At 33.3% G+C, this 26,350-nt stretch overlaps 1 protein-coding gene, 1 long non-coding RNA gene and 1 pseudogene across 7 annotated transcripts; 2 read left to right on the forward strand and 1 right to left on the reverse strand.

The window, feature by feature from the left end:
• Window positions 1-209: 209 nt before the first annotated feature.
• On the reverse strand, window positions 210-11,661 carry LOC149783734 (uncharacterized). Of its 4 annotated transcripts, none has more exons than XR_016413664.1 (4): window positions 11,591-11,661; window positions 7,500-7,658; window positions 6,034-6,082; window positions 210-2,543 (listed from the first exon to the last, which is right to left on the reverse strand). It is a non-coding gene; the product is annotated as an uncharacterized LOC149783734 (long non-coding RNA). The 4 variants fall into 4 exon arrangements; XR_016413662.1 differs by lacking the exon at window positions 11,591-11,661 and adding an exon at window positions 11,426-11,503; XR_016413663.1 differs by lacking the exon at window positions 11,591-11,661 and adding an exon at window positions 9,153-10,802.
• A 1,020-nt stretch (window positions 11,662-12,681) lies between these two features.
• On the forward strand, window positions 12,682-20,875 carry LOC149783735 (uncharacterized). 3 transcript variants are annotated; one of them, XM_089931979.1, is made up of 4 exons: window positions 12,682-13,214; window positions 14,852-14,951; window positions 16,135-16,294; window positions 20,591-20,674. In XM_089931979.1, exons 1-4 carry the CDS (start codon window positions 13,039-13,041, stop codon window positions 20,596-20,598), a joined length of 444 nt encoding a protein of 147 aa, XP_089788105.1. In that variant the 5' UTR covers window positions 12,682-13,038; the 3' UTR covers window positions 20,599-20,674. The 3 variants fall into 3 exon arrangements, with proteins under 3 accessions (XP_089788105.1, XP_089788104.1, XP_089788106.1); XM_089931978.1 differs by lacking the exon at window positions 20,591-20,674 and adding an exon at window positions 17,857-18,482; XM_089931980.1 differs by lacking the exons at window positions 12,682-13,214; window positions 14,852-14,951; window positions 16,135-16,294 and adding an exon at window positions 19,806-19,888 and having other exon boundaries at window positions 20,591-20,875.
• Window positions 20,876-21,352: 477 nt separating this feature from the next.
• On the forward strand, window positions 21,353-24,921 carry LOC149783736 (uncharacterized; annotated as a pseudogene).
• Window positions 24,922-26,350: the final 1,429 nt, after the last annotated feature.

The raw sequence follows: 26,350 nt of genomic DNA on the forward strand, positions 1-26,350 counted from the left end.
TAAAAATACATTTGATAATTGTGAGAAGGTAATTGTGAGAAGATAGTAGATATACAATCTAGAATGGAAACAGATAATTCAAAGAAAATAATTTCTTTTGATTCAATTATTGCCCTATCTAAAGAAACATATTGTGGATGCTTAGAATTATGACAATGTGTGTCCTATAAGTATGGTTGTATGAACAAGCAAGTAATAAAGAAATATCGTATGATGTTAAATGTTTTATTAATTTTTTATTTTCCACAGAAACATTAAAGACCACAACATCTGAATGCAAAATGAATTTGAAATCATGCAATTAAAAAGATTTCAAATATAACTAAGACAGACATTGCTATGTGCTATTTTTTCATTTCTTTCCTTAATATTTATTACAAGACCTCTTAACATGTGAAACAAGTCTTTATGTAAATGCAAAAGCTCAGGCACCAAAAATGCAACTTCTTAGTATATAAATTTTAATTATAGTTACAATGAAATTAATGGTGTTTACAAATCACAATATAACTCATAGCCTCGTCAGAGGCTATCCAGGTGTGTAAATTATTGAATAAGATTTGGGACACAATGGGGGTCAATGGAGGTGGAAGACTGGTAAAAAGGTTTTGAAAATTAAGACATCTTTTATGTACAGCATCTTATCTACTTGAAAACATTATTAAAGCATATACTGAATGAAATGGCAGGAAATTATGAAGAACACAGTACAACTTGCCATTCATATAGATCACTGTTGTAGACCTAAAGGACAGATATGGTATGCATTTGTAGGCTGGGAGAAAGCCTTTCATAGTGTCCAGGGAAACCATATAATGGTGGCTATGACAAAAAGCCAATTTAAATATTTCTAATCATAAAATTGGAGTACAGTTTCTGCATTTATTGGGTATAAATATTGTATGCCTAATTCCTCAATTATTCATTTGCAAACACCCAGTGTAACTTTCACTGCATCACTGTGCAGAGATTTAAAGTCTATAAAGCAATTAAAAGCTAAATACTGTATACTTACTGAAAAGAAATTTACACTTACAATGAATGTACCTCAATAATTTTAATCTGCACACATGTTTTTTGTTTGCAGAGGTACATTGTACCATTATTTAAAAAGTTCAGTCGAAACACTTAACACGTATACTGTACTCTTACATTAAAGAACCGGACAATATGCGATTGCAAATGGCCTGCGGTCACGATTAGAAAATCTCAATGAAATTGTTTGGACTGAATACAGAAAATATATACATTTCAAAACATGTTAAACTAAGTAAGTAAATTATGAAACAACAGTGTACATGTTTTATACACAACTGATTTTGTTACCAAAAGAACAATTTTTCTGGGAAATTCATCAGACTAAATTTTCACCATGAAATGTTGGTCATTTGGATCTCATTATTTTATTTTTAATCAATAAATGAAACTTATGGTATCCAAAAGTGGTTTACTGTTGCAAAGGCAACATTCTATCATGCATGTACATATTGTTCACTTTGTTACTTGACAGGAGGAACACATCCACTACCCACCGTTTCGTGCCCATAGGCAACTACTTTCTACCCAGATAGCCACCAAAATATTTTATGTGAATACTCTTTGGACAACAGTTATTGCCCATGGTTTGATGCCTGTTCATGTTTCATATGTTTATGAACATATAGACATATTTAGTGTTTTAAGCCAATTACTGACACAAGTACAAGATATAAAACATGCACATATAATAATCTATTTATTTAAATAATGGAGCTCCCCCCAGATTCTTTCAAATTTAGCTTATTCACTATATGTCCCATATTTGTAAGCTTTGCTTTTAGGGCTGTTCCATTTAAACATGCATAGTACCCAGGGAAGGCAGTTTAAAACAAAATATATGTACATTGATTTCACAGATATCATATTAAAATGATAAGAAAATTCTAAACTGCATCAATGGGTGAGTATCCCACTTTGAAAGTGCCTTTCTGGGTCCCATGTATGTTTTAATGGAATAGTTGTTAATCTGGCTGCCATCATTTAAGTTTAATCAGCAATCAAAAGCAATCTGAAATATGTTTTTATATTTCCTTTACTTTCTTTACCAAGCTGAAATAATGAGTAACATCTTAACCATTATTCAATAACACAATCATGTCAAATACAGTTGGAGCAGATGCCTTTGCTAAACAAGAAAGGTAAACAATAATGAAAAATGGAGCTTTATTAATTGCTCTTGCAAAAGAGCAACATTATAACATGAGTAAACCAGTACTGGTTTGTGAAGAGTGAAATCATGGGAACAGAAAGTGTGGTCAGAAATGTACATCCCTTTCAGTATTACTGTATATTGAATTAGCAATACAAATAACATGATTAGCACTAATAATTGGTGATTCTTGGAAATCTGTGTTGTTGAAGACTTTAAAATTCTGCTTGTGCTCTGACAAACAAAGTAGAGGTCACATTCTCTGTGTAAATCTGCAATCTGTAGCAGGTACATGGATTTCAGTGGAGCATAACTTTGTTCCTCTCACTCATGAGAAAGACATTCAGCAATGGATCTGAAAGATAAACCTACAATATTTAATGACAAATAATGCACTTACCAGCCAGAAGAAATCATTAATCCATAAGCAAATTTACTGTATCACTTGCCATATTTCCAAGAAAAGAATAAATTTTCAAAGAATCCGTGAACTTGAAAGTTTTGGAGGGTCTTTTATACATGGGGTAATTCTACAATCAATACTAAGAACAACACATGTCAAACAGTTTCACCTGGGGTAATTTTACAATCAATACTAAGGACAATACGTCACAAACAGTTTCACCTCCTCCAAAGAAAAGGAGAGTTATATACGATAGTGATGCAGATCTCTAAGTACCCATGAATAATCTAAAGCAAGATGTTACTCTTCGATTCAGCTTGTACTAAGTATAACTACAGTAGAGCTGAGTAGCCAGTATCGTTTCATTATTTACAATTTAACTTTTTAAAATTGAAACTGATGAAAATGAAAGTTTCTTGTAATAAATTTTAATTATTTATAGTCAATTTCACATAACATCCGCATAAACTGTACTTTGGATGCAATGGTCACACCACACCTCTCATTAACATATTTGCATTAATGAGCCACATGTAAACATTTGCACATGAACTATATTATACTAATGAAGAGTTCTTTTTAGAGGAAAATATTGGGTGAGAAATATAATCTACATTGGGGTTTGGACTGAGACAAGGAAATCCCAGTTGCGGGGTTACATTATATGTATCCCCACTCGGCAAGCCTTGTGGGGAGACAAATAATGTAACCCCTGGACTGGGATTTACTTGTCACCTTTAAAACCATAACATAGATTTTATATATATTTCCCAGAAAAGAGGAATGGATGGATGAAAATAATGTGAACGAAGTAAGAATGATTTTATTTAGCAAACAGAAAATGAATTTCTTTTTATTGAATTTCTATGAAGGAATGAATCAATTTAAAAGATTTTTTCAAATCATTCCATAACGGTTTTCTTTTTAAAAATATAATAAATGGAAAAAGTTATGACAATTAACATTTCAAATGAAAAGTTACTATTAGGAATTTGTATGTTAATAGATTTTAGTGTGGATTTCATCAAGAAAAGGAAAAACATTTTTCCTGCAGTACAATTGCAGCAACTTTTTTTTCTTCACTTTTGGAAACATTTTGGTGAAACTTTTAACAGTTATAGATCTTAGAGAACTGCATCAAAGTGTGTTGAAAAATCAATTTTATGCTGCCAAATAATAATATAAAGATCATGAAATAAATATATCACTCTTTAAATGACTAGCAAACAATTCATACATTGACAATAGTATTGATATTTGTATGTAAGAGCATGGAAGTATTATGGCAATTTCACTTACATTTAGCTATGCAACTCAATCAAAAGTTTGTTATCCATAAAAAGTTATATATACCGTTTATGTTGAGACAACATTACTCAATTCTGAATGTATATTTTTGTGCACTGTATGTTCTGGGACACCTAGTTTCTTTTCCAGACTTAAGTTGTGAGCACATTTTAAATCATTTGAAAATTGCATGTCGGAAATGCACTCCAACTTAAATTTTTATTTTAAAAATTATAAAACTGTACTTTTGTTAAATCCATTGCAGCATCATCTCAATAACCCAACACTTCTCCTGCACATATATGATCCATTCTTTCAGTGCATGAATATCTTTTTAGTTTTGTCATACAGTGAAAATTTATTGTTGGAGGCAACACATCTCCTTAAGCAGAAACTGCATGGACTAAAGTCATTTTATTTAAGATCTGCACCAGTCATGCTAATTCTCACACTTTCAACCACCATTTTATTGACAGTCCATCAAGGAATGAGATCAAAGCACACTGGAATTTTATCCATGTTAATGATCTTATTGTCTGCAAAATGATCTTCTCTTCTGGCCTTCACAAATTCATCTAATGATTTCATTTTCTCCAAATCATATAAGTGATCCTGGATCATCGATGTCCATGCATGAAGTACTATATTATGTCACTTTAAAAAATGTTTCATTTTTTCATTTTATTTCCAAAATTCCTGTGAATACTGGTCAAATGGAAGCAAAGTAGTTTCCCTATGTGTTCTGAATGTGTGTGTGTATCTGTATATATATATATATATATATATATATATATATATATATATATATATATATATATATATATATATAAAATCAGCACACCTAAAAGAATCCAAAGTCGGCTTGCTTTGAAAAAAATAACGTTTTTATTGATATCCTTTAAAATATAATCGGCTTAAAAGTATTCCAAGTCGGTTTCCAAGGTCAGCTTGCTTTGCAATAAAAAATAATCAATCCTTGTCTTCAATATCCTGTTGGCAAAATGACAAAATAATGATTTTATTTGCAAGATACTGTCATATAATTGAACTGGATATAATACAATCTTGGTTATTTTGCACATAACACTGCATCATGTGTGAATGGCACATACCTTCAAGCAGTCATTTCACTTTTTCACTCTCATTTGTGATTTTGTTGGATCCAGTTTTCAATCAGATAACACATTCAAACCTCTGAGTACAACCAAACATGATTTGTTTCTCTATGTTCATGTCAATAACCATTGTGTAATCTGATGCAAGTGAAACATGCTACAGTATAGATGTCTACGCTACATATATGGACTTTGTGGATACATTTTCATTAATGCTCATGATGGAAAAAAGAGAGGTATAAGTGATAACAATACAATGTTAACTTCTTTCATTTTATTATCAAATAAGCATTTTGTTTATCAATTTTAATGCAACATGGGGGTACAAATTAAACACAAATTTATTTCACTTTTTAAGTCTTGGAACATATGACCTAGGTGTAAAAAAAGTTTCATCATAAGTTCTAGTACAGGAAATTATAATTTTTTTATTGGGTCCAGTATATACAGTTATTATTAAAAGTCAAGTAGCACTAATTTATAGCAATATTGACAAACAATGAAGCCTCTGCAATAATAATAATGTATATGTTCAAAATAGATCATCCATTTATTAGAACCACCCCAATTTTCTCTCTAAAATGCCGTGAAATGTAGTAGATTTTTCAAATGTTAGTTTAATTTTTTGATTATATAATACTAAGACAAAAAGTATCCCATAAATATATACCTTGTAATGAAGCAACATTGAACATTGATAAACTGAACTAATTTTTTTCAGTAGTTTAAACTATAAAAATTGATGTTATAAAAGTAAACTAAAATCAAAGTACTGTCAACAATGCTCCTTACATTGCTATTGAGACAAATGATGCTCTAACTTAAATAATATAAATTCAGACCAAAACTTGCTTTAACTGCATTGAAATACATGAAATTGGAGTGTTATCCATACAACTGAACCTGAATGGTTGCAGAAAAAGTGCAGTATCCAGTGTGTTCAAGAAACAAAAATCTTAACATCCAAATCAACATTCGTCATTCTGATTAACTTACCCAAAAAATTAAATGTAATCTAGTAACGCAAAATTTCACTTTACCTTTGATAATGTAATCGCTCCGAAATTGCCCACTGCCTTTATTGGATCACTGAACAAATGAAAGAAAAATAAACATTTTGCATTAATTGTCTGAACACCTTGCATACCATTGGTGGAAACAAAAAGGAATCAAAACATACCCATCTTACATAATTTATTTCACCAACATAACGCAGAGGTCACATTTAACTGCACAAAGAGGTACCAAGTCTATTTGCAACTATCAGAAAATTTAGGTGATTAATATTTACATCTGAGTTAACATTATGTCAGTACTCAGAATTTAGCCCCTACCTTTCTTAACAAATAGCGTACTCATGTTGTTTGTTTATTGATTGGAAGGTATTTTAGTTACTCTTTGTAACAGTGTCACTTTGGTACAGTTGTCTGTAAGTTAGAAGCTGTGCACAGTCAGTGACAAATCATCTTTTTGAATAAAAACTGTGTTGCTACATGAGTTTTATCACAGTACTTTTTGCTTTGATTTCATTTGGGACTTATTATAATACTGTCTATTTCTAAGCTTTTTGGACACAGGATGAAAGAGTTCTTTGTCTCTGGTAGAATTAACACACTATATATTTTTGTGGCTGGCAACTGTAAGATTCTTTGGTAGACTGTAATCTTTTGGGATACATCATACTAAGTTTTTTTCTCAGTAAAGTGCCTGTGAACTAACTCTCTCTCTCTCTCTCTCTCTCTCTCTCTCTCTCTGTACTTATTACCTACAAAGAAAAATTGCCATCACTCTGAACTTTAGGTAAAGGTTTGCTCTACTTGTGATACAGAGGCTATCAACATACTAGAACAGCAGTAATTAAAAGCAACAGCGGTTTATAAACATTCAAACTCATCTGCATACCCAGCATGTAAAGCTCAATATTAAATGTTACTAAATCATCACTATGAATACTCCCCACCAATAAAGATTAAAATTAATACTGCACATAATAATGCAATATGTGTGCAATAACTTATATTTACATGCAAACAATTCAAAGTGAAATATCTAAGACATAATGGAATTAATGTGTTTAATCCAGAAATGCAGCATGTGATGCCTTTAGTATTTGTAGGAAAAATTAATAATTGTTGCTCATAGAAGGTTAAATGATTTAGTGTATTGGAGTAATCACAAAAATATTGCAAATTTTTCATGTTAATGTTAAAAATAATACATAATTCAAAATGCCGATCCATAGCTTAAGGAAAGGAAAATGTACCATTTTTTATGACAAATTAAAATGTTCCCACTCTATTACAAAATAAATAATATTTCCCCTTATACACATTAATGTTTAGCTATCAACATACTAGAACAGCAGTAATTAAAAGCACATGATGTGGCACACAATGTTAGATCACTTTTTCTGTCTCATGCAGAATATAGGATAGTCAGTCACACCCATACTTCTAGTATGGATGCTGATATGAGTCATCTGTGATATATCAAATGGAAAATATACCTTTGCAGCATCACATTTTTCAGCTTGTCCTTAGCGCTGACTCATCTACACACCTTTATCAGAGGAATGGTCATCTTAACATCTTTTTGACTATCAGGTAACAAGGCCCATTTGTAAAAGTCCATATAATTACCAAAATCAGCCAAAATCTACACTAATCTGCAAACAAGGTTAACAAAAAGAAGAGAAAATAGTTATAATGTAGAATGATATTTCATGCACAAATGAACTATAATGACATTATGGTCAGTTGTTAAAACATTTAATCGATCCAATAACTTTACCCAAGAACAGTTACACTGGCAATAATAATATTCTGATAATGATGTTAGGGGTTGTCCATAAAGCACATATGCAAACAATTGGTGATTTTTTACCCCCTTTCCCATTACTCATTGCAAAGCATACATTTTTGTATCCCACCCTTGTGTATGTACACTGCTGAGTCACCACCCCCCTTCCAAGAATAGCTGGGACAATTGAATTATAAAAGATGAAGTTATTAGTACAGTCATTAAAAGTAAGCGGAGGTTTAAATTAATACCATGTAAAACAAACTTTGAAAATGAAAGTAGGAAAGTATTAACATCAACTATAATAGTGATATATAGCTTGAATTTTACAGAAATCATAACCAATGCTTTTCTAAGGAAAATGTAAATATATATCTCTAATAATAGTTTTAAACAAGTGACAGCAGCTAATATTTAGTAGACCTTAACTTTAATAATCAAGTATCGGCCAGTGACTAAAATTTTGATATCAACAGTGGAATATCAACAGTGGATATCAATCATATCATCATTTGGAATGACTGGACCTCAAATTTTTATCATCAGCTTCAATATCATCCAAATCAGGAAAAATAACAGTTCTTTTCTCGGGTGACAATTTTTGTAAGGTGTGTGCGATCATGTGACATTTCATGTTGGCCTAGGATGAGTAATAAATTTAAGACATGCTTCTGAATCTCACTCTTATAAAAGTAAAGTACAGTAGGTGTCAAAAAGGCAATCCATGTGTCTATCCAAATACAATACTGTCCCAGTATGGCAAGGGTATGGCTTCACAAATTCGCATGAGGCACCAGGGTCTGGAATGCATAATCTGTCGGAATTATGAGATAAAATAACTGGTCATGTCAGAAAAGGAAGAGGAAAATACGTCTTCCACAAAGTGCACCATGGGCAATAAAACTACAACATATCACACTTCATAATTTTAAGCAGATATTGGCTGAGCCTGACATGGCATACCAGCCACTTTGCATCTAACTCATCTGCTAGTTATGTTTCTGACTTGACTACTCTTCATAAACATCACAATCATCAAGGAATATTGACCCCTACCGCTGCAGAACATACTTAGCAGTCAAACTGCCACATGCACAGGCTAACGCTTTTTGAATTTTTTCAACAACCCCAACCTCCACTCAATGAATACATACTTTATGCACGACCTATTAGTGTCACAGAAAATATAAAGCGACTAATCATGTCATTATCATAAGATTTACCAGTACATTCATTATTATATATTATACAGGTGACCGCTCTGGTGACCTAGTGATTAGAGCATCCGCCTTGGATGTGGAAGGTCGTGGGTTCAAACCCCGACTGAGTCATACCAAAGACTTCATAAAAAGGTACTAACAGCAGCCTCGCCTGGTGCTCAACATCAAGAGGTTAGTGTTAGGACTGGTCAGCCTGGTGTCAGGATAATGTGACTTGGTGGGAGATGATGCTACATATCTGGGGAATGATGCACCAGTGCTAGACATCACTATAAACTGCCACTGCAGACATCTTTGCGATATGACTTAAAAATTGTTAAAGCTATGTTAAAAATCTAAAACACATACTATAATATACAGGCAAATGTACATTTATATGGACTTGTTATTCGTAAAACTCGAACAGTTTTGATTGATACTGTCACCAGATATGGATGAGCACTGATAAAGTTATCATTCAACTTAATGCATCCGCTGAACAGACTTCTGATGAGAATGATCAGCTGACTGTAAAATATCAATACGACTACCACCAAGGTTGTAAAATGTTTGTTTTAGATGTTTTGATGGATTTTGGTACATATAAGATATGGGCAGATTTGGACCAGTATATAGACCCTGCAAAGTCTTTACAACTACTACTGTAACACACAGTTGAGTGATGTGGATGTATAATGTATATTTTTTATTATTTACCATTTAAGCCTACCAAAAAGGGTCTTAAAACATGTGTAGTTATGTCACAGAATTTATGAGAATCAGTCAACTGTTTTTAATTTAAAATGATTCAAAATTTGAATTATTTCTTTCATTCTGTTTTGATTTTCTGTTCACTACTATCATGCGTGCTATGATATTTCAGGTCATGAAGTCTGCAATCAGCAAATAAGTTAATAAAAACAATGATCCTCAAGATATAATTTAAGTCTGGTTGTTGTTGTTTGTATTAAATGAATTTATTTTCCACTATAAATCAGATTAATGTGGGAAACAAACAATAAACATATGTTATGTACAGTCCTAGTGATGAAAAGGGAGTTACTAAGATATCGCATATATATGGATGCTAATTATATGGCACTCATTATGCCACCTGTGCCATACAGCAACATAAACTTATAAGATAGAATTAAAGAAATGCATTTGCAAATAACCACCCATGATGATTCGAGTTGCTCTGGGATTGTTGCTGAGAACGAACATTCAACATGAGCATGAAAGTACATATCAACCTAAGACTGTTTGAACAACAAACCGTGTTCCAATAAAAAGTAATAAATCGCGTACAATGCAGCTTTCAAGTCAACACCTGTTAACTGCGAAAGCCGCCAAAATACGACATTAACATGCTTCACATTTTGACTCTTATATGCTACCATAGATTCCATCTCCTAGTCCTTGACCATCACAGTAATCAAGTGATCTAATTCTTGTATAACATCATTGGACATTATCAGACAACAAACTGGCTAAACAATTTGTTACAGTGATAGCAATTTTAAGAAGATTTTGATTCTATCTATAAACATAGGTTAAGGATATTATTTAGAAACAATAATATTCATGGATTTATTTATAAAATAGTGTACTCGTCAGCAATCCTGACATTTTCCCAAAATAAACTGGTGATGCAATACTAGTAACCTAGGCTATGGTCACGTAGTATATATAAGTACATGATATGTGGTGCAATAGATGAAATAAAAACCTACCGAAAAGTTCAAATATAGAGATGCCATAGAACCAATATCGTCGGAAGCTAGGCCACACCATATTAGTTTTTCCACAGGGGCTCGTATCGTTGCTTACAACTGACCTGTCATACATGTACTATTAGTCAGAATTTCCTCTGACCCTTGTCACCCCATTTTTTATATTTGGATATTTATGCTGGGGTGTAGGGAACCTACACCCCAATATAACTGTCCAAATATCAAAAATGGGGTGGCAATGGTTAGAGGAAATTCGGACTAATGTACTATATAATAACTACTATATAGCACATGTATGACAGGTCAATTGTAAGTAATGATACGAGCCCCTGCGGGTTTTTCAAATGACTTTTTTTTAATACCAGTCCTCGAAAACTAATAACGGTAATAAACTTAAAGTGGATTAATCGGAAAGAAATGTAATTGCTAGTACCCAAATAAAATGTAACTTATAACTTAGTAACGGTGTCAGTATAGATACTATTACGAGTACTGCCGTGCAGATAAAATAATGCGATCTTATTACTAAACCACGAAAACTGATAACGGTAATAAATGGATATGAGGCGTATAATGATGTATCGTTTAATTTCAATTCTAATTTAAAAACGTGTCTATTAAAAAATATAAACATACAAAGAATTCATAGATACGGTTATAATAATATATAATAAATATAATAAAACTACTAGCGAAATAACCTTGAAATTCAACCAATCCACGAAAATTGATAACGCCACCAATGGCGGTCTAATTTCAAATAGTACTTTAAAAATTGTAACAGTAAACAAAATAAAATGTAATAACCAGCGCTGAAATGAAACCTACAATGGAATTATTAGTAGCGGTTACAGTATATACACTACCGGTCTGATAACATAATACTAAATTTCTAGAAGCACAAGTCTCAATGTCAACGTTATTTTTACAAAACCACAATGTCCAATTAAAACAAAAGTTTCAACCAAATTCATTTGCATATTTGCATAAATGAATATTTAATGACTGGCAGAATTTTTCCTTTATCCCAAGTGATTATATTCAGTAATAATAATAATAATAATAACGAGGACTTTGTATAGCGCCTAATCTGTAGAAGCTCTAAGCGCTTTACAACATTAGAAAACAACTATAATATAAAAAACATAATGATATGATCACAAAAACAAACACCATGAAATTAGAAAATATTAAAAAAATCCATGCTGAGAATATTTAAAGTAGGAAACATTATTAGGTCTTTAAGTTTGTTCTTGCAGTTGAAATAAGTGAGTTCTGAGAGCACTCTTGATTGTGATCATTGTGTCATTGTGTCTAAGTTCAGTGGGCAATTCATTCCGCATTTAATTAATCCAATCATAACTAATCTCATATGTTTTAATTAATTAATTAATTAATTAATTAATTAATTAATTAATAATAATAATAACAACAACATAATTTCATTAAAAAATATATAATTTATACTACAAATATGTTAAGGGTATTTATTCATAACAAGTGATTTTAATTATTTATTTCCTAATTGATCCTACTTGTCCTGACATCAAAAGCAAACAAATTCAATTAAAGTGGATTAAAAAGGGGAATAATTGTTTCACGTTTAAAGCATGATAATTTTATTTATAAACAAGTGATAATAAAGATTATACAAATGTATTCACTCACCTTAATCAGACATGTTACATGTTTGCACCTTATGAAATTTCCATGTTGTTTCTTCATTCAACCTTTTAATTACAGTAACATCATCATGCAGAAAATGATAAATATTGTTTTAGGACTTGTTAATGATAAATGCAGTGTTAATACTTACTCTTTTGTTATCATTGAATGTTATCTTGTGAGACAAATCGCAAACCAGTAAGTCAACTTATTTTATTTCAGTCTACAATTTAAAATTATTAAAATTGTGCATGTAAATATTTAATTTCAAGTTGACTGTAAATAATTTTAAATTTGATTTTTGAATATAGCTTATTTAAAGTCAGCATTCTTGATATAAGTCAGCATATTAATTATTAATGTCATTTAATTATTTTAGTTTACTAATTAAATTTAAAGAAAGAAAGTGATATCATGATACATAGTGATACTGCTGTAAGGTTACAAGAAAAAAGTAATGTTTAGTGGTAATTCAATATATGTTTCTTGTTGTATCATGTTTGGATAGTTGTAAATAATTGTTTACTCAGTGTTACAAATGCATTCTTCTTCTTATCATTCTTCCGTTTCCTTAGTACGTTCGCCGGTGCATTATGTATATTAGTTATCTCAAAAGAAGCTTCTTATCTATGCAGATTACTAAGCTAGAATGATCGGTCCCTCAGCCAATACGAGAACTCGCGAGACAAATCTAGCTAAGGCTGATCGCTCGAGGCTGATCGCCAGAAATGAGTTGCTATTATACCTCTCCCACGTAAGGCAGGCGAACGCCGAAGCCATATTGTCACGTGATCAAAACAAATGGCCTCACCCGGAGAGATCTCGGTAATTTAACCGTGGCACATGTATTGCTTTAATATTCTTTTTGTTAGTGACACAATATGAACTTTACTAATACTTTCGATTTGAACAATATCAGTCGTTATCGTGTCTTCAAGTTTAACCAGCAAATCGGCTACTTAGGTGTTTTTACAAATATTTATACAATTAGGCGAAGACGAAGTATAGGGATACACACAACACTATTTTGTTAATATTGCACGTTTCCCACTACGTCATCTCAAACATTACTTTTCCAATGGATTCCATGATAAATTTTACGTCGAAATTGATATGAGGTTATGTACGGCAGCTTTAATTTTGCCAAAGATTAAGACGAAAATATCTTCCCCATTTTACCAGGGGTGAGGTTAACGATTGTTTTGCAAATATTGCACATTTCTCACTGCGTCATCCAAAATATTATAGTTGCAATGAATTCCTTGACCAATTTTATATAAATATGTATATTTCGTTTTCCATGACAGCCCAAATTATGTCAAATATTAGGATGGATATAACAACCTCTTCTACGAAGGGGCGAAAGTGACGACCTTTTGTCAAATGTTGCCCATTTCGACGGCATTCCATTTGCTTACGATTACTTTTTAATTATTCGTCGGAATTGGTATAAGGTGATAGATGACATCCTTAATTAGCCAAAGGTTAATATCAAATCCCTTCAATGGGGGGGGGGCACATGCATTTGCCAAAAAATTGAACAATTTAGACAGAATCATCTCAATGTTTCATTTGCAATAAATTCTTTGACCAATTTAAAACTGATATTAATATATTGTTCTATGTAACAGCACAGGTTTTGGCAAAGATTAATCATGATTTAGCGCTTGGAGTTCCTCAAAGAGAGAAATAATTTTGGTCGATTGATTCAGGTGCACTTTGTAAATAAAAAGGTACATGTTTTTGCAATAAAAGGACTTGATACATCTTAGTCAGTTTTGGATATCAACTTTTTAGGAAACTGAGATAAAACATCATTCATGATTTTATGTTAGATTATATAAACATTAAGAATAAGAGGAGTCAATATAAAACAACACAGTTTATAGGAATTGGGGAGAAATTTAGAAAGGCATGGTGGGGGTAAAGGATTCTTCTGTTCATGTGTAGCTAGCACTTATTAAAACTAAAGCACTAACCTTCATTTATGAGGGTTTGCTGGAGGCTTGGGTTGAGGTCAAGTATGGAATGAAACATGTCATTTTGACCGATTCATCCAAAATGTACCAAATTGGCACAATCTTATTTACTCTGGTGTTCTATGTTTACATGGGCATATTTTTAAAACAAATCAAGCATTAAACTATATATACATGCCAAAGTTTATGATGAAATCTTCATGGTATTAAGGTAAATAAATATCTTTCCATTAAGGAACTTAAATTTAATATTGTATGTTTAATGACTGACAGTAAAACAAGATATGTGAAGCATTTATCATAAAAAAAGATGCTTTCAATAATACCTTTATTATATCTATATTTCTTTCACAATAGAAAATGGTTACAAAATTAATAATGATTACTGCATCATTTGAAAATACACTGAATTGATTCTTTGATACCTAGTGAAAATAAAAAAATAAAAAATGTTTACTGAAATGTTCTAATTTGATTTTATAGAATGGAGCATCATCCTAGTTTCCAAACCTATTGTAAAAGAGAGAGGTCATCACCAACAGGAAAGACTCCTGTGCAGATAGAGAAGTGCAGACAGTTAGAGGTATATTACACTATGCAGTTGGCAACATTCTGTACTGATTCACTTTGCACAAATTTTTAATGTCTATCCGCAAGGTTTAAGGAGATGCTCATTATATGTTGATACTTACTTTGCCTCAGATCTGTTACAAAAGTGAAACATATTCTCTTAAAACTACACAGGAACATTTGCATTTAACTCATCAGTAAGACAAGTAAATAAGTATTAATTAAAACCAATTGTTTATCATTATGTATGCATTTGTAATGTATACATGGGAATATAAAAAGTATTTATTATTGTAATGAAGTACTGAAATGAAGAATCATATAATCACTATATACATCTGAATGTTTGCCATGCCATTATTATATGCATACATCAGACACGTGTATGTGTGTGTGTGTGTGTGATTTGGATTTTTAATATAGCTTTAACAATTTTTCAGTCATATTGCTACGATGTCTGCAGCGTGGCAGTTTATAATGATGTCCAGCACTGGGGCAACATGCTGCAGACATGCAGCACGATGTCCCACCCAGTCACATTATCCTGATACCAGGCCGACCAGTCCTTACACTAACCTCTTAATGCTGAGCGCCAAGCGAGGTAGCTGTTAGTACCATTTTTGTAAGTCTTTGGTATGACTCGGCCTGGGATCGAACCCATGACCTCCCGCATCCGAGGCGGACGCTCTATCCACTAAGCCACCGGAGCGGTCTCATCAGACAGTGTGACACTTACATTTACTGTATTGCAAGACCACTGTATTGTATTTTATGACATCATGTGTGTCTTTACATTGAGATATATTTTATGACGTGTGTTTTTACATTGAGATATGACATAAAAGCACACATTTCATTTGCTTATAGCTTGTAATCCAGCATTATTTTCATTATATTCTCTGTGTATTACCTTGTTGTTATAATAGTTGTTAGCAGAAAAGTTTCTTACATTATTATGCAACTAACAACCTTGTAAGATTAAGGTTTGAAAATGTGGTCTTTATTTCCAGAAGACAATAGGTAAATACTTGCATTATTAAGCAGCAATAGGTATTTAACTAACAGTTATTTGTCTTTCCAAATTCTTGATAAATTTAAATTATTTGTTACTGTGTCGGAGATTTATACGTCAAGTACCAACTGGTACTTAAAGTTAATTTCAAACATTATAGCTCATAACTGTTTATTGATTGCAGTTCCCAGACCAAAATAGATCGTACCAGAAATGGAGCAAAGAAGAGAAGTTAGCAATGATGGAGTTTGTGGAGGAGCATGGTGTACCATCAGTAAATGTTAACAAATTCTGGGAGGAGTGTGCACACTACATTTTCCAAACTACTGGCCTTGTGAAATCAGGTTACATTTAGCAAAATATATACAGAATATGAATCTCTATGGATCTTAACACTGCCTACATTTTAACTGCACCATCACCCACTCTGGACCAATATACTTAAGTTGAATGTGTTCCATTAAATAGCTTCATTGAACAACCTTCATAGAATTAATTTGTCTGAAATTTGTGCACTCATCGTAGCACTGTACTGATTAATTTTACAATGTTACAATTGCTCTGAGTCATATGCTTTGAGAGCAATGGAGATGTTGGTCAGGTTATTAGTCTGTCCATATTTTGAAATGTAGGTGTAGAAAAATACTTTGATAAAATAATTTTTTTACAGCATGACGGGTCATTATGATACATTTTGTGATTTGAAAATATTTTATTAATGGTCTTTGATTAGGAAATATTAGTTTTTGTTGTCAGCTTGGTTTGGTTGTAAACTTCACACTTTGCCCAGGTCTTTTCTTTTAAAGGCCCATGACTTTCTAAGTGCTAGAACTGGTGACTAGTCTTAGTTTAGTGTATCATAATGGGTGTGGCTTCATTTTCTTGAGTTGTGTTGCAAAAAGTCTGTGACTTCTTGCTAGATCATCAAGAATCCAAATGTTGATAGTTCAAAGAAATTGTTTGTGGCAGTACCCCATTTAATATTTTTCCTTGTCTTTGAATCATGTCAGCATTATAAGCCACTTGTCATAGGTCAGGCGTTATAAGCCACTTGCCATAGTTCAGGCATCATTAGCCACATGCCATAGGTCAGGCATTATTAGCCAGTTGCCATTGGTAGGCATTACTAGCCACTTGCCATAGGTCAGGCATTATTATCCACATGTCATAGGTCAGGCATTATTAGCCACTTGCCATAGGTATGCATTATTAGCCACTTGCCATAGGTCAGGCATTATTAGCCACATGCCATAGGAAAGCATTATTAGCCACTTACCATAGGTCAGGCATTATTAGCCACTTGCCATAGGCCAGGCATTATTAGCCTTTTTCAGTTCTTGTTGTCACTGATGTTGAAGCATATGTGCCATAATAAGGATTGACATTTGGAGCTAATTAATTAATATTGTTGAGTAATTAAACGTTATTAGTGCATGCTAAGTCATTAAAGCAAAGGCCACACTATACAAAAATAATGGAATGTGGTCTTGGATTCAAATCTCGCTTGGCCACTGTGGGTGAGGAAGCTTGCTAGTAGATTCCCATGGCTCGGTGGTTCTTCCCAGTGTTTTCCTGGGTTCTTCCTCCCACAGCTAAACTGAGAAATGGCATTAAGTTCACAACAACAACAATAAATCAATCGCACCTAAGCAAACAATATGGTCACCTGGAAGTGTTTGTCTACTATTTTCATGCAAATTTTGGCTCTGAAACTAGATTGATGTGTTTATTTTGAGTGAAAACATTTTGAAGAAAGTCCACTGACCTACTTAGCCTAATATTTTTGATTTGGTTGTAGCATGTGCAGTCATATAGCTTGTGGCCGTTTAATCCTTTTATGTTTTTATATTGATTAGGTATGGTGTTTGTTTTAAAAATGTTTATATGAATTTTTCTACATGTTCAGGAGCTTCATGCAGATCACAGCATGCCAGGGTGAAATGCTTGTTCCCTTCTGCATGTTTGACCACTAATGAAAGCACCACCACCATTAGTGACATGTCCAACAGTTCAAAAAAAAAAAAAAAAAAATGAAGCATCGAGTCAGTATGATCACATTTATACTTGTACAGTATCTACACAAACAGACCCAGTCTTACCAGTCTTGGACATAAGGTATAAAACATGAGGTATAAATTTGTTTAAAAAGCATGACACGATAATACAAAATTTAGAGGTAGAGACAGTGGAGATGGTAGGTTCTTGAGCAGGCATTTTAAGTTGAAATTAAATATAGATAAATATCATTAAATTGTGATATAATTCAAAATCTTTTACACTTAATGGCAGTCTGTAGATATCAAAAATTGACAGGTACTGTAGTCGAAAAATCAGAAATGACTGTTAAACTATAATCTTATTTTGTTTCAGCAGATAATATCTTACATGCATTGCTGCAGCCAATCAAATTGGAGAAATGGCTTTACATAAGCTAGTATGCCTCAGCTGCAGTGTCCATTGACACAGTCAAAAACCTAAACTCAATTACTTGTGGTAGCCCAAGTACCTCTAACTGAATACTCTCTCATTTAACTACACACAAAATGTAGTCCTTCCACTTAATATTATTAAAACAAACATGATATATGTATTTTTTGATTTTTACATATGTCTTTTTCAGAGAAACTCAAAAAGAATGGAGCTATATTTCTGTACGTGATAAATTGCCAACATCAAAAAATGAAGTGGAAACATTAGCTACCAAATTATTAGATACAAGATTATCATCATTTGATGATGTAACTCTCTCTGTTTGAGCGAAATTGCTGCATGCTGCTCTATATACTTCCACTGAAACAATTGCAGAGACTGTGTTAAATAGCGATTAGCTCAGAAAAGCTGTAAAGATGTTATTCATTTGGGAAGTTGAACAAAAGGCATTATCAAAATGTATAAGGGATGAAAGCAGCATATTATATCCTAATCGAGACTTAACATCCTTTTCATGGAATGATATATGCACAGAACTTTTTCTGAGTAACCCGATATTGGCTGAAGTATTACTAGCAGTGGCATTGCCAACAGGCAAACTTGGCATGATTCAGCCCATTAGGTCACTTCTGCCCAAGTTAAGACTTGTATACTCAATGCTTATAAGCAATAGGTCTGTGGAATTATCACTTGTACAGAAGATAATAGCTATCACTATGAAAAATGAACAGACTCATGAAAAGGTCTAAGTTATTTTCATTTGTTGTGTATTGTTATAATTGCAATATTCCAGCAGTTTAACTTGTTGACATGAATGCATGGCATACTTTCTGACATTTCATGGTTTTAAACATTGTGTCCCCAAATTTGTTCAGTGCTTGAACACTTTAACAGGAAGCTAGCACTCAGTGCATTATTTAGTCAAATGATGCATCTCAGAATTATTATTTTTATTTTCAGAAGACGTTATTGCTACTTGCATGTTTTATTCAGCTTTGGTTCGCCTTTCCTTAAAGTCACAGGATACTCTTACATTTAGACCAGCTAAAAACAGACATTGAATTCTCATCATTTTAAAATAATCTTGAAGTCAATAGTTGTGACCAGTATTGCCAGTAAGTAGGGAAAGTTATTTCCTATTGACAGATTCGATTTCTATCATACATTATAAAATTTGGGTGACACAATGATTGAGTTAAACACTTTTATTCACCTTAACTTATTTGTTACAAAATGGCTGCCCTCTTACCCAAATGTTTCTAACTGCATCTTGATATTTTGCATGTATATTTTCAAAATCTTGCTTGCGAATTTTTTTTACATAATTCTCAATGATTTTATTTTGTTTTCAGAGTTGTTTTCATCTTTTATATGTTTATTATTTCTGGCCCTTTTCTTACCCTTTTTCAAATTTCTAAAGGAAAACACACCTAATGGTGGTCTTACAAGATGACAAGAACAGCTTTAAAAAACTTTTATTCATCCATGTAATTAAGTTTCCAAGGAATGTACGAGCCATTTACAGTTCTATTTACATGTTTGTTTAGATTAAATAACGGGTAATAACTTGAAATGTTATATGGATAAAAGATGAGTAAAATTTCAAACCCTTTTTTGCTGAATAGTAAGTGCATAAACTTAATACCTTAGAAATGTAACCAGCATAACCAAGTTCCAGTAATTATCATTTAAACTTTAATGGATCAAACATGAACCAAACTGTTACATAAAGGATCTTCAGTTTTCAATAAAATCTTATACAATTAATATTATATTTAAAAATACTGGTATACATTGTAAATGGCTGACAGGATATGATCTGAAACTACAAATGTACATTGTGAATCAATATCACGATATAACACTCATTTTCTACCAATGTTTATTTATAAGGTTTATTTTGGATGCATGGCTTGGCATTATAAGCCACTATAGCTTAGTGGTCAAGCACCTGTAGACACAGATTCAGGTTCAATCGTATGCGTGGCTGATCACTCACATGCTGCTAGTTTATTACACATCTGTCAATTTTATTAGCAGTCAGCTATCACAGACAACAATATTTTATGTTTCAGTGGTCAAGTTCAATATCTCATCTTTTATTGTCGATACAATGAAGCAGATGAGACCTTTTCTCAAGTAAATAATAGGAGACATCAGTATGATAATATGATACAAGGTTTCATTGATTTCTTTCTTGTTCCCAACAGGTTTTTGATAGATTGCATATTCTGGGTGTGTCCAGTAGCTATGAAGCTACCATTAGAGAAGTTGAAAAATTAGAGAATTCATGTTTTAAGGAGCTGCAGTTAGCAGTCAGGGAAGGAAGAGTTTTCAGAATCGTTGGTGACAATTTAAATTTTACAACTGGGGTGCGACATGAAAGGGAAAATTATAATGAAGGGACAAAACATTGGTTTGCATTTGCTGCTATTGTGCAACACATGACCTTTGCCAATCTACCAGACCAGCCACAGGATCGGTTCAAGACCTAGCCTTGGATCAGCTGTCTCGAGAGAAAGATCAGAGAAGGTTAAAATCCAACTACACAACCCTGATTTTAAATGCAACAGTATATTATCTCCCCCTTCTGAAAAAGTTTAAAGATTTTTATTGTAGTGATGTTGAAGGTGAATTTACTGAGGAGCTTGCAAATAAATCAGTCATAGTTCCACCTCCAGTTCTTCCTTACAATGAACAGCAGTATAGTGATGTCTGTAAGATAATGCAGTCATACAGTGAAACGATAGATGAAATCTGTGGATGCACAGATCATCCTCCAGTGCATATAGGTGGTGATCAATTGACCAGGGAGAGATTTAGTGGTGCAAAAGAATTACATCAAGGTGCTTTTGATGCCAGAGAGAGACTGAGGGATCTGTATCCAATTACTTTTGAATTCTGGCATACTGCTATGAATTTCTTGACAATGGCTTATTAGAAGCTCCTTAGTTTGGATAGTTTTGAAACTGGCTCTATGAATGGAGAGAGAATTCATATAAGGCGGCATGATGTGAATGCTGACGTGAAGAATCATTATGATGTAGACCAAGATTTCTTTTTGTCATTTGTTAAATCATACATTGTTGAGGCACTGTGTGATTTCTTCGGACTTCATGATCAAAAATGTACTCCAGCGAAGAACATACCTCCAGACCCTATAAAAGATATGTGGCTCCAGCAGACTATGGATCATTTTATTGAAATGTATGTCTTCTCAGGGCACAAGATTTACATGATTGTTGAAGAAACTGTCAAGGATTCAATGATCCCCATTCAAATTAAAGTTATTGATGAGGAAGTTAAAACTATATATGTTTTGAAGCAAGGAAAAAAGACAGTTTTAAAGCCAATGGACACTGATCATGTGCAACATTATAGCCATACTGTGTTACAGGTTGGTTTACTGTACATGGAGTTTTTGGATGTGATACACAGACCTGACAGGGACAGGTTACTTGTTTGCCTTAAATACATGATGTTGATGTTCAAGAGTCATAGCAGCAAAAGTCAATATGCTTTAGAAATCTTGCGCCTATTATGCCATCAGCAAACATCATACAGTTTGCACACTGCATATCAGAGTATCTATGGCCTTTTTGTCAACATAAGGGGGAAGAAAGATAGTCATATACCAGCAGATCTAGCAATGGAACACCTTGTAAAAAGGACAAAAAAAAAATGCTTAAAGGACTGGGCCCAGTCAACAAAAACAAAAACCTACTGGCCAGATCTAAAGCAGTAGCGGTCATGGACAACATTGTTGACAATTTTGACAGTGTATCTGATGTAAAAATGAGGGCAGGCTATCACAAACAGAGAAACTCTCATACTGATGAGTTGAAAATGATACATGATCTGCGAGAAGTGAAACCTTTTGTACCACATTCAGTGAGGTCTTTTAGTGCTCACAAAAGTATACAGGCACCAGCAGATTCAGTAAACAGACTTGAGTTTGAGTCCTGGATTGATTATCACAAAGTTAGACTGGCATTTGAATCTGGAAAGTAACATTAAACTTCTAAAAACAGTCAGTAAACCTCCATCATGGAATTTTACAGAACCATCATCTGCCACAACACTTATGAATAGCAGCCCATTTTAAATTAAACCTCAGTAGAATAAATGACATGGTTGTCTGCCTTCATTCTCAGTTAATGACAGAAATATGTGATAATTGTACATATTACATGCATAGTCATCTTAGGATGATGCAAACATGGATTAATCAGTGTTGTTATAAATTTTGCAGTAGTTATTGCCAACTGCTCTGATGGCCTAAGTGGTTAGAGCATCCACCTCAGATGCGGAAGGTCACAGGTTCGAATCCCAGACAAGTCATAAAAAGACTTATAAAATTGATTCTGGCAGCTGCCTCACCTGGTGCTCAGCATTAAGAAGTTAGTGTTACGACTGGTGGGCTTGGTGTCAGTATAATGTGACTGGGTGGGACACGATAAACGTCTGTGGCATTTTTCCCCCGTGCTAGACATCACTATAAACTTACACACTGCAGACATCCTAGCGATATGACTGAACATTTTTTAAATGCTATGTTTAAAATCCAATCACACACACACAAAGTTATTGCCCCTTTTTTGTAATTACACCTGCAGGCACGCACTGGTACCACACTTGCTAATCAGTGATAATCAATAACATCAGAATAATTCCCCCCATGCATGTGTGAGAATTGGTGATTTGTTTAAGTAAGCAATTTGTACAACATTTCCCTAGTTGCATTTCCAACTTTGGCAGAGGCAAGACATAGGCATCGCTCATTTGTTCAACAGTGATAGTGTCTTCAACAGGTAAGTTTAGGACTCATCTTTTTCTCTCATGCAATACTATTCCCAAATTCGGAAGCTATTAATGTCAACGATAGTCTTCTTCTGCTCCTGATACAAGTTTAAGGTATTTTGAGAATGATGAATACTTTGTTATTATAGTCAGATCCCTAATTCGAGGTGATGGAGTTGGAGGCATTTTTCTTATTTTTAAATTATACTTTCACCTAAACACATGCCCACTTTTATTCTGTCCTGTTGGCAAGGTTATAGTCAATAGAAAATTAAAATGGATTTGAATAAAAAAGGGTGACATGACATACATTTACTTGTGTGTGATTTGCATTTTTAACCCAGCTTTAAACATTTTTCAGTCATATCGTTATGATGTCTGTAGTGCAACATTTTATAGTGATGTCTAGCGCAGTGACACCATTATGCAGACATATAGCATATTGTCCCACCCAGTAGCATTATCTTGATACCAGGTAACCAGTACTAACACTTAACTTCTTAATGCTGTGCGCCTAGTGAGACAGCTGTTAGTACCATGTTTATAGGTCTTTGGTATGACTAAGCGGGGCTTTGAACCCATCACCTACCACATACAAGGTAGATGCTCTAACTACTAGGCTACCAGAGCGGTCGACATTTACTTGCTTGGTCTGAATAACTTTTTATTTCCTAAAGGTAACAAGTATTGCATTCAGTGAATCAGCAGTGTACCTAGGAATATTGTAATAGTGAACAATTTCATTTATGTCCATAGGTATAATAATAAATGTTTCAGTTATGCATTGCAGTAAATCATCATTCAGGTGAAATGCAATTTCACCAGATGTATCAGCTCTCACATATTCCTTTAAAGCCATATGCACAAGGTATCTATCTATTTGATTTTGTCCTGCAATCTGTTTCATACCAAATGCACTTCCAAATGCATCATTTTGACAAAGGTCACAGCATATAAATTCAGCTGCCTCGTATGGACAGTCAAAATAATTATTCAAAAATTGGCATCTGCAGCCAGTTTCAAGTGTTAAATATCCTTTCATATCCTTCTCAAGAAGTTTTGAAGATAATTCATTGTTGTTGTAAAACAATTATGGCTTCAGCTTTAAGGCCACCTTCCTGCTCGACCAACCTCTTGACATACTCTGAAGTGAAATGAAAATATGTATTCTTTATTCTACAAAGAGTCCATGGCTCTATCCTAGAATACAAGTATACTAAAATAGAACATTCTAAACAATGTATGGCTTTACATGTGATGTACCATGCATTATAAGCAGACTTGACGAGCATATATATATATATATATATATATATATATATATATATATATATATATATACATACACACACAGTATATATAATGAAACACATGAAAACCTAGTATTGGATTCATGCTTGAAAGGCAAGTAATTTCTCATATCCTAAAGACAAGTTCAGGATATGGTAGAAGTCAATATAACAATGGGTTTTCCTGCTTCATTTTCCTTATTAAAATTTATAAGGAAAAAATGTCCATTTCTAGTAGACTTGTTGAGAAGAGAAATATTTATACATACATGTATTTGAATTAAATGTTGCATTCCTTCCATGACTACTAAAATCAACTAACTGAACTGGTAAATCAATTGAGAACACGAGGAAGAAGTTCATTTTCTATCACTGTTTTGTGCACAGACCTTTTCTTAAGGACCTACAGACTCCAACTATTATATCTGAGGCAGTAGAAATATGCAGGTATCAAATTGTATATATTTTCAGACCTAATATACATACAACAAAGACTGATTTTAATGTGTGCATGAGTGTACCGTCCAGTGAAGATTGGGATCCAGCATGAATCACTCTATACACCTTTCTAAGGTCTGCCCCCATTCCAAGTGCAATTGTTGCAAAAATGATTTTTATGTGATTGTGTTCACTTGAAAGACAACACTAAATATATTCATTTACTTTGCTATATTGTGGAGAGTGGTATTGCACAACAATGCAATTTTCTTCCTTTTTTCCTCCATTGCACAGTTGATCACCTAGAAGTAGCATAGCTTGCTCAATAGCTTTACCAACCATACAAGTCTTGTGTAGACTATTGCGACAGAAAAGCATCACCCATTCTCCTTTGTTCTAATAATGTACTCAAACAGTGATTTGAAAACACAGTCATAAGGTGAAGTTGGTGTTGTGTCTCTTGAATATGGTTGTCGTCTTCTTACCAGCAAACTGATGTTTTTTCTTAGAAGAGGTGTACAATTATGCTGCATCTGGAAAGTTTCAACTCTTTCTTGATAGATTTGATGCTGCCTTTATTAATAGTTGCTGTCATAGCACACATTGTACAAACTGGGAAAAGAGCCCGAAGATTTTTAATCTCTTTGTGTGCAGGTCTAAATTCATCCTGTCACAGCAAAAATGCAGTGGGCCTCATCAGTAATCAAGCATACATGTTGCTTTGTCCATTCAGCCTCATGTAGGCATTCAAGAACATTTTTATCCAGTATGTCCTCTGAGTGTCCAACCATATATGAAAATTCACCGATGCATAAAGTACTGTGATCTAGAAAATGTTCAGTGACACGTATCACATGCCCATCAAGTGTGGAGCAAATCTGATTAAGAATGGCATTGAGAGGTTCCAGTACTACGACTTTGTACTGAAGGTAGAAAGGAATCAGTTCAAAAATCAAAGTTTTTCCATAATCTGTGGGTAATACAACAACTAAGTCTTTGGATTCTCTCAGGGTTTACAAAGCATTTATTTGTCTGGGCCTGAGCACAGCAATTGGTGTCTGTGAAGCAAGAATTGTCTGGTTATATTTCATGACAGCATGTTTGAGATTACATATCCGATCTAAGTAAGCCATCTGCAAATAGGATGAAAATGAGAAAGCTTTGATAATGTAACATTGGCAAACAACCACTTTCATGAAGGTTGCTATTTATCAATAAGTGTACATGTGATTACATTAAATTTTTCAGTCAGCAAACCAATCTTAGTATGAAGCTATTTATCATTCATGCATTCTGTCTTCTGAAATATTTTTACAAATACCATGCCGTTACAATATTGTGATTTTTAATGTCAATAAAAGCTACCTCAATTTATTTGAAGCACATTCTTTTTAGGGGTTGTTCTTAATGTGTGTGTGTGTGTGTGTGTGTGTGTGTGCATAA

Source organism: Sinohyriopsis cumingii, chromosome 14 (genome assembly GCF_028554795.1).
Source record: "Sinohyriopsis cumingii isolate HCF-2022 chromosome 14, ASM2855479v2, whole genome shotgun sequence".
NCBI classification, from domain to species: domain Eukaryota; kingdom Metazoa; phylum Mollusca; class Bivalvia; order Unionida; family Unionidae; genus Sinohyriopsis; species Sinohyriopsis cumingii.

Coding starts and splice junctions, on each gene's coding strand:
- LOC149783735 (XM_089931978.1), top strand. CDS start 13,039: ATGATCGGTCCCTCAGCCAATACGAGAACTCGCGAGACAAATCTAGCT. Junction 13,215..14,851: donor CCTCACCCGGAGAGATCTCG/GTAATTTAACCG, acceptor TTGATTTTATAG/AATGGAGCATCATCCTAGTT. Junction 14,952..16,134: donor AGAAGTGCAGACAGTTAGAG/GTATATTACACT, acceptor TATTGATTGCAG/TTCCCAGACCAAAATAGATC.